Source organism: Pseudophryne corroboree, chromosome 6, assembly GCF_028390025.1.
Source record: "Pseudophryne corroboree isolate aPseCor3 chromosome 6, aPseCor3.hap2, whole genome shotgun sequence".
Lineage (NCBI taxonomy): Eukaryota > Metazoa > Chordata > Amphibia > Anura > Myobatrachidae > Pseudophryne > Pseudophryne corroboree.
Genome location: NC_086449.1, coordinates 20076723 through 20085992, shown reverse-complemented (window position 1 = coordinate 20085992; position 9270 = coordinate 20076723). Strand labels below are relative to the sequence as shown.

The following is a 9270-nucleotide window of genomic DNA, read 5'->3' as shown; positions in this document are numbered from 1 at the left end:
TTGTGTACTGGATACGCAGTCGTAGATGACCAAGACACCATAGAAGCGGAACCGCTAGGCCCACCTCACTCAGCCCAGGTTGCTGAACTGGTCGCCCTAACCAGAGCATGTGAATTGGCTAAGGGTAAGTCAGCCAATATCTACACCGATTCTAGATACGCGTTCGGGGTAGTACATGATTTCGGAGCGCTATGGCGTCTCAGAAATTTCATGACGGCAGCTGGTACACCGATAGCACATGCAGCTCACATAAAAAGGCTTCTAACAGCGATACAGGAACCCGACAGAGTGGCTGTTATCAAATGTAAAGCACATACATATAGTCAAGACCCAGTATCCCTTGGTAACAGCCGAGCAGACGAAGCCGCAAAGCTTGCAGCTGCTACCCCCACACAGACAGACACCACACAGTTGATGGTATTTAATACCATCAACACACAGAAGTTGTGTGAGATGCAGAATTTGTGTTCCACACAGGAAAGAGCAGTCTGGAAGGCAAAGGGATATGGCCAGGAGTCCTCAGGGCTCTGGACGGATGGACATGGTAAACCAGTGGCCCCCAGGGCATACCTTCCATGTCTGGCTGAAGCAGCTCACGGGCTGACTCATCTAGGCAAGGAGGGGATGTGCAAATTGGTAAGAGCATACTGGTGCGCCCCAGGATTCTCCTCTCATGCGGGTAAAAGAGCAATGTCATGCCTTACCTGTCTGAGAAAGAATATTGGAAAAGCAATACCTACAGAACCATCCCATATCCCACCTGCCGGCGGCCCTTTCCAGGTAATACAAATTGACTTCATTCAATTGCCCCCATGTCGAAATTTGAAATATGTACTTGTCTGTATAGATGTTTTCTCGAATTGGGTCGAAGCTTTTCCAGCAGCTACAAATACCGCTATGTTTACAGCTAAGAAAATTGTGCAGGAATTTGTATGTAGATATGGTATCCCTAGAATCATTGAAAGTGATAGGGGTACCCATTTTACAGGTGATGTCTTTCAAGGAATGTGTAAATTGATGGGTATTGATAGCAAGCTGCACACTCCGTACCGTCCACAGGCGAGTGCGAAGGTCGAAAGAGTGAACAGCACTATTAAAAATAAATTGAGTAAAGTAATGACAGAGACAGGATTGACGTGGCCAGAAGCTTTACCCATTGTTTTGTATAGCATCAGAACCACTCCCAGGTCCCCTCTTAATCTGTCTCCTTTTGAAATCTTGTTTGGTCGACAACCGCATGTCATGATTAACCCTCAGGATGATTTGAAATGTAACAATGAAGTAACTGTAAAATACTTGATTAACATGAGTAAGCAGTTGAGGAGTCAAAATGATAATCTGAAGTTGGTGATTCCTGATTTACCAGATAGTAATTGTCATGACATTGAACCTGGGGATTATGTAATGATACGAAATTTTCTACGCTCAGGTTGTCTTATTGATAGATGGGAAGGACCATACCAGGTCTTATTGACCAGCACCACAGCATTGAAGGTTGCTGAGAAAGAGACTTGGGTCCATTCATCCCACTGCAAGAAGGTTGCTGATCCCGAGAAGTCCCGTGACAAGGAACAGACGGTAGAGGTTGTATCACTGGAGTGTCTGTTCCAGGAGGACTGAGGCGGCACCTGAGCCTTGAAGATCGAAAGCAGTTGTCGACTCCCTTCTCCCTTTTATTGTTTTTCTCCACTTCCCAGCCCCTCTCCCTTAAGATTTCTTTTTCCCCCTTCTCATTCTTCTCTATTTTTTTTTTTCCTCAAAGATGGACTTGCCCCAAGAGACTGTGATCCGGATTTTGATGTTAACCATGATGTTGACCAGAGCAGTCTGTTCCGGCGAGAGTACCATAGAGGTCGAAAGAGGTTCTGGAATGGGTTCCGATTATGATGATGGAGGCGTAGGTTTCCAAGATCAACCAAACCAACAAGCAAAGGCGAGTATCAGAAAACGATCCGATAGAAGAAATTGTGATGGATTGTTAGCTGAAGAAAATTGTATCTGTAGGCTCTGTGATAATCTGGTTGAAGATGGATGCATAAAGAAATGCCAATCTAGTTTTAATATCCATATGGACCGGCATCCATTGAGTGACTATCACTCTCTAGTGGGTAACGTGTTAAACAAGACCGATTGTTGGGTATGCTCTCAAGTACCTCAGGGTCACAGTAAATCAGGGCTAGTACCATTTCCTTTAACGTTAGGGGAGGTACTTGAGCTAAGTGGTGGGAGACCGGTGGATCGGAGGTTTAACATCTCCAGCCCTCCTAGTTTGAAGCTCCACCAATACCATGTGGATAGGTCCCTCTTATGTTTCAACATCTCCAATCCCAGAAAACCGGGAAATTGGGAAGTGTCGTGGAGCAACCTTACCATGACCTTTTCACACAGAGCAGATAGAATGCCTACAGATACAGAGCTCGTACGCCATATAGCCAGTAGAGGAAAATCTTTTCGGTATCGATATACCTTAGGAAATAGGATTACTAGAGTTGGAGAGGTATCACCAGGATACTGTGCACATATCGTACAAACCGATACGTGCATTAGGCAGATGGAAGAATTAGGGTCAGGAGATTTCACCTGGAAGGTTTGTAACATGGTCATGTCCTTCTCCGTCCCTTATGTTCTCCCCGATGATGCATATTTCATATGCGGGAGAAAGGCGTACAAGTGGCTTGCCCCAAACTCTGAAGGATTGTGTTATATTGGAAAAGTATTGCCTGAAGTGATGACTGTTACACATGACAAAATGAAGGACATACACCGTGGTGCCCAAGCTCCTTATACTCACACTCATTACGAGCACCGAGTTAAAAGACAACTGTCAGAAAGGTTAGAGCATCCGGCCTCTGATCTTATCCATGAATCCACCGGGATTCAGGTTCTGGTAGCGTTAGATTTCACTCGCACCGCTCGAGGAGTGATGAATTATAGATACATTTCCGCACTCGCCAATTTGTTAGATAATATCACTGAAATGTATGATGACACGTTTAGATACACTGGAAGAGAACTTCAAGCTTACAAAACAGAACTAGTTCAGCATAGGATGGTTCTTAATTATCTTACAGCAGTAACAGGCGGATATTGTGTTACATTGGCAACACAGTACGGCATAAAGTGTTGCACGTATATCACAAATAGCACCGAGGATCCGGTAGAGGTCATAGACCAAAAGATGGACGATATTCTCCAATTGAAGTGGGAATTTCGTCGAAAACACAATCTCACCCTTGCTGCTGTAGGTAATGAGCTGACTGGTTGGGTGTCATGGTTGAACCCGCGAAATTGGTTCTCCGGTTTAGGAGACTGGGCTCAAGGAGTCATAATGGATGTTGGAAAGTTTCTACTATGTATCTTGGGTGTCGTTATATCGATTGGATTGATATTTAGATGCGGGCAGGCTTTAATGAGGTGCAAGCAAATTACAAAAGTGATGAGCTTGAGGAGCGAGGAAACTGTAATTAACCTGGATTTGATTTATGACCCAATGATAGAAACCAGAATGTGATGAAAATGCGATTATACGGTCCGTTTCTTTCACCTGTTTTTCTGCTTTTCTCCCAGATACAAAGACCCCCTTGGACGAGGAAGCTGACGAGACGAGATGTATACAGACAACGGATTGACCAAAGAAGAAGATTTGACAACTTTAAATATGGACACATGATGAACTTTGCCATGGATCCCCAGTTTCCCTAGTACTTTTAAACTCACGCTAGCCCAACATTTTTTGTAAATCTGATGGCTCAGACAAAGCTATTTGCTCATGCCTAAGGAGCAATACAGCGCAAAGAAGACGACTCTCAACAGATACCGAAAACAACTTCGACGACAGATGTACATTTCCCTGACATAGAATATCATTGCATTTTCCATAAGTGTTCTTTATCTTCATCTCTACAACCCTCAGGTAATAACACACATAGTCGATAGGGAATACAGGCACAGATATCAGCAACCACATACCTCCCCCATTCATGTATCATCAACTAAAATGTGCATCCCCATTTTGTTACAACCACAGCCGAAATGAGCTCGGTAGAGTTTGACAGCCCATCCACAGACCTGTACCACAGGATAAGAAGGAATTCAAATGTATACTTCGCAATACCTCGAAGCTTGATTTACCACACGTACGGCACGATGATACATGACCCTCCAAACATGGACTCATACACACATGCTTCTACTTTCTCACTAGGTCATACCCTCTTCACACCTACTCCTCTCTTCTTCCTTACCCCACCATGGAAATCAATTAACCCCTGACTTACATTTTTCTCCTTAAATGTTTTGTGGCAGTTATTATTGACTGCCAAAGGGTGGACTGTCAAAGTCAGAAAAATGTCTCAATGCACGTTGCCATATTTGCACCGCACACTGGTCCGCGCTGCGCGTGCGTACGCTCTCCCGTGGAGGCGCATACCCGCAATAGCGTGCACTCGCAGGCGCGGTATGCGTATTTACGGTAGAGTTTATGTGGTCGTAGCGTGCGACTCATTCGTTACATATTTTCACAATTAATGTAGTTTATAGATCATGGTCCCTTTGATAGATTCTGAAAGTTTGGTTAAAATACAATGTCCCAGAGCTGAGGAATCCCTCTTTATATCGTATGAAGGGTCTAACAGGAATCATACAGCAGTGTTTGGTACCCATCGGAAGAGTATTTAATTAGCAATATTCCGGTGTTGGTTTGGAGCGTATTAATCGCTCGTGCGAATAGTTATGGACATAAGAAGTTTATGTCCATTTCTATTATTTACACATACTCAGGTATGCGGCGGGAAACCCAGTTTCCCACCCACCTGAGCTGTTGGAAATCGTCACAGCCAACCTGTATGAATCACCCTATGACCTTTTGTTATGATGCAGGGCCGAATTCCTTCGGCCAATGGACAATGGGATTGTAGGACCAGGAGATTGCATTGTGTGTGGGGCATAAATAGGCAGGCCGACCACATCCAGCTCTCACTCTCTCATCAACGGTTATCTGCTGATAGCCGGGAGCTGGATATCGAGGCGCAGGCGATCATACCCTTTGTGCGTAAGTTTCTCTCCGTAATCATTGTCTTTCTGTGAGCCGATTTCTCTCATCTCATCTCTCTCTCTCTCTCTCTCTCTCTCTCTGTTCTGTTCTCTCATATCTCCCCTAGACTAGGCTAGTATTGTATTGTATTAGATAGTATTGTATTGTATTGCATTTAGGTCAGTGTAGCATTGTCTTTTTGTATTTATTGTTTAGTTCTGTGGTTAGGAAGTCTCTGTTATATTGTAGTGTATCATTTGTACTGTTATCCCCTTTTACAAGTATATTAGATATAATACAGTTAATAGGCTTTGGAACCTAAACCAGTATCTGTGCATTTTCTATAGTGTTAAGTGTTCACTTGAGCGTCGGTGACGCTCAAGCAGCTTTGTAGTTAGTCAGGTTACACAAGGTTGCACTTACACCCTGTACTCACATTAAGGTATTCAGTGTATTTCATTGGTATAAGGTTTTATCATAAAGGTATAGTGTTGTGAGCGTCTGCATCGCTGGTGACCTCCTCGTGGTCTCGAGCGTACGCTAAGCTACAGCGAATCATTCCCCTAGACATAACCAATAACGTGTCCTGCGATCACTGGGCCGCGAGCGAACGTGACGCTTGAGCGTCTCGCCTACGGCTGAGCGATCGCTACGCCAATAACGTACCATTACGGTACTTCTTAAGCAAACAGCGTACAGTGTTCTTAGCTTCATAAAGGGTTGTTTATACGACAAAGGAATTTTGAGATTGTCAAATTCTATGATCATCGTATTGGTGTCTACCAGGCCACAACTCCATTCTCCTATGTACTTCTTCATCCAGCAATTGTCATGCACTGAAATTATGTTCATGAGTGTTACTGTTCCAAACATGATACGTGCTATATGGTTGGAAGGAGCCACTGTCTCTGTCATAGGTTGTATAGCACAGACTTATATTTATTGTGGTATAGGGACAACAGAATGTCACCTCCTTGCAGTCATGTCCTATGACCGATACCTGGCCATATGCCACCCTCTGCATTATAACACCATCATGAGCAACAAACTACAAAATTCCTTGGTTATCTATTGTTGGGTGTTTGGTTTACTCGCCACACAGGTTAATCTTAGTTTTGTATGCCAACTTGAGTTCTGTGGGCCACACGTCATTGACCACTTCTTCTGTGACCTTGTTCCTTTTGTTAAACTGTCATGTCCGCACACTCATGCCCTACAGCTGGCGTTCTTTATTGTTGCTGTCCCAATAATGGTCATCCCATTTATCTTAATTTTTATTAGTTACATCTGTGTATTCATAACAATTCTCGGGATCTCCTCAACCACTGGTAGGAAGAAAACCTTCTCCACCTGCAGCTCCCACCTCTCCGTTGTGACTGTATTCTATGGAACCTTGATCACTATTTACTTGGTTCCAGCTAGCGGACGATCTTTGACTGTAAACAAGTTTACTGCCCTTTTGTACATTGTAATAACTCCCCTGTTTAATCCATTCATTTACAGTTTGAGGAGTAAATAAATTAGAGCCATCATGGGAAATTTACTAAAGACTAAGGATTATGACAAAAGCAATACATAAAAATTATATTTAGCAATAATCAATTTGGGTCTCATTTTCCATTATTATTATGTATCTTATTACAGGTAATAAAATGATCGGTAAAAATGAAAAATGTACATTTCAAAAAGTTCTGTTTGTCATCAACAAATTACATATTGACTGACAGGGCCTTATTCAGATTTGTTAGCAAAGTGAAAAAGCACACTTATGGGCAAAGCCATGTGCACTGCAGGGGGGGCAGATGTAACATGTGCAGAGAGAGAGAGTTGGATTTGGGTGGGGTGTGTTCAAACTGAAATCTAAATTCCAATGTAGAAATAAAGCTGCTGGTATGTTCCCTGCACAGAAACAATGTAACCCACAAAAATCAAAATATCTCTGCACATGTTACATCTACCTATCAGTTGAACAACATGGTTTTGCCAAATTGTTTAAATTTTTTGGTTTGCTAACAAATCTGAATATCCCACTAAGAGGAAGATTTATTAAGCCTGGTGAAGTGGTAAAGTGGAAGGTGATAAAGCACTAATCAATCAGCTACTAACTGCCATTTTTCAAACACAGCCTGTAATATGGCAGTTAGGAACTGATTGGCTGGTTCTTTATCACCGTGCAATTTATCACTCTCCAAGGCTTGATAAATAATAAGCATGAGTTTTGTTATTTGTAATGAAATGTTCTCTAGACTATGTATTGTATGACAATATAGGCTGATATAAATAAGCTCTCTGTTTATATGTATGTTACACCTCTGTCCTAGATTGGGATGGTCATTCCTATTTTTTAGGAGTATGAGGCTGATTCAGATACAGTATGTAAGCAATGCCAATATTAACACAGATGACCGATTACTGGCTGACTGGAATTGTGTCACTGTCACACTGCACACATGTGCCTCAGTGAAGAATTTATTCCCAAAGTGATTGACAGTCAGAGACCATTTGGGGAAAGTAATGGAGAGTTGTAGAATAAATGCAGGCATGTCTTGAACGTTTTGGGTGCATTAAAATCTCTATAGTTGACTCATCTCATTCATTCGCATACCCTTGCATGCTCTCATGAAATAATGGTAACACAACTTTATGGAAAACCATAGCCAACTCTCCATTTATATCTTCCCATAACTCGAACAAGGTGATCAGGTGTCCCCAGAATTCATATGAGACCGGAGCCCGTCTGGTCCGATGAAACTCCCATCCCCTACGGATCAAACACCTATACCTTTTCATATTCCGAGCATCTATCACCACTATTACCCACAGCCACAGTTCTCAGGCCGTCCCAACCCACCATGCCAACACCAACCATAAAGGGTGGGTGGATGGGTCAACATTCAAACACTATAAGAGGGAGAACCAAATCCTCCTCCTGCCTACACCAATTTAACCACACCCCTCACCCCATCTACATATAACTAGAGATGAGCGCCTGAAATTTTTCGGGTTTTGTGTTTTGGTTTTGGGTTCGGTTCCGCGGCCGTGTTTTGGGTTCGAACGCGTTTTGGCAAAACCTCACCGAATTTTTTTTGTCGGATTCGGGTGTGTTTTGGATTCGGGTGTTTTTTTCAAAAAACACTAAAAAACAGCTTAAATCATAGAATTTGGGGGTCATTTTGATCCCAAAGTATTATTAACCTCAAAAACCATAATTTACACTCATTTTCAGTCTATTCTGAATACCTCACACCTCACAATATTATTTTTAGTCCTAAAATTTGCACCGAGGTCGCTGTGTGAGTAAGATAAGCGACCCTAGTGGCCGACACAAACACCGGGCCCATCTAGGAGTGGCACTGCAGTGTCACGCAGGATGTCCCTTCCAAAAAACCCTCCCCAAACAGCACATGACGCAAAGAAAAAAAGAGGCGCAATGAGGTAGCTGTGTGAGTAAGATTAGCGACCCTAGTGGCCGACACAAACACCGGGCCCATCTAGGAGTGGCACTGCAGTGTCACGCAGGATGGCCCTTCCAAAAAACCCTCCCCAAACAGCACATGACGCAAAGAAAAAAAGAGGCGCAATGAGGTAGCTGTGTGAGTAAGATTAGCGACCCTAGTGGCCGACACAAACACCGGGCCCATCTAGGAGTGGCACTGCAGTGTCACGCAGGATGTCCCTTCCAAAAAACCCTCCCCAAACAGCACATGACGCAAAGAAAAAAAGAGGCGCAATGAGGTAGCTGTGTGAGTAAGATTAGCGACCCTAGTGGCCGACACAAACACCGGGCCCATCTAGGAGTGGCACTGCAGTGTCACGCAGGATGTCCCTTCCAAAAAACCCTCCCCAAACAGCACATGACGCAAAGAAAAAAAGAGGCGCAATGAGGTAGCTGACTGTGTGAGTAAGATTAGCGACCCTAGTGGCCGACACAAACACCGGGCCCATCTAGGAGTGGCACTGCAGTGTCACGCAGGATGTCCCTTCCAAAAAACCCTCCCCAATCAGCACATGATGCAAAGAAAAAGAAAAGAAAAAAGAGGTGCAAGATGGAATTGTCCTTGGGCCCTCCCACCCACCCTTATGTTGTATAAACAAAACAGGACATGCACACTTTAACCAACCCATCATTTCAGTGACAGGGTCTGCCACACGACTGTGACTGATATGACGGGTTGGTTTGGACCCCCCCCAAAAAAGAAGCAATTAATCTCTCCTTGCACAAACTGGCTCTACAGAGG

At 43.6% G+C, this 9270-nt stretch overlaps 1 protein-coding gene across 1 annotated transcript; it reads left to right on the top strand.

Annotated features, from left to right (window-relative positions):
* The first annotated feature begins 5792 nt into the window (after nt 1–5792).
* On the top strand, nt 5793–6551 carry LOC134934107 (olfactory receptor 1468-like). Its single transcript, XM_063929612.1, has one exon. The coding sequence runs from the start codon at nt 5793–5795 to the stop codon at nt 6549–6551; it is 759 nt and encodes a 252-aa protein (XP_063785682.1).
* Nucleotides 6552–9270: the final 2719 nt, after the last annotated feature.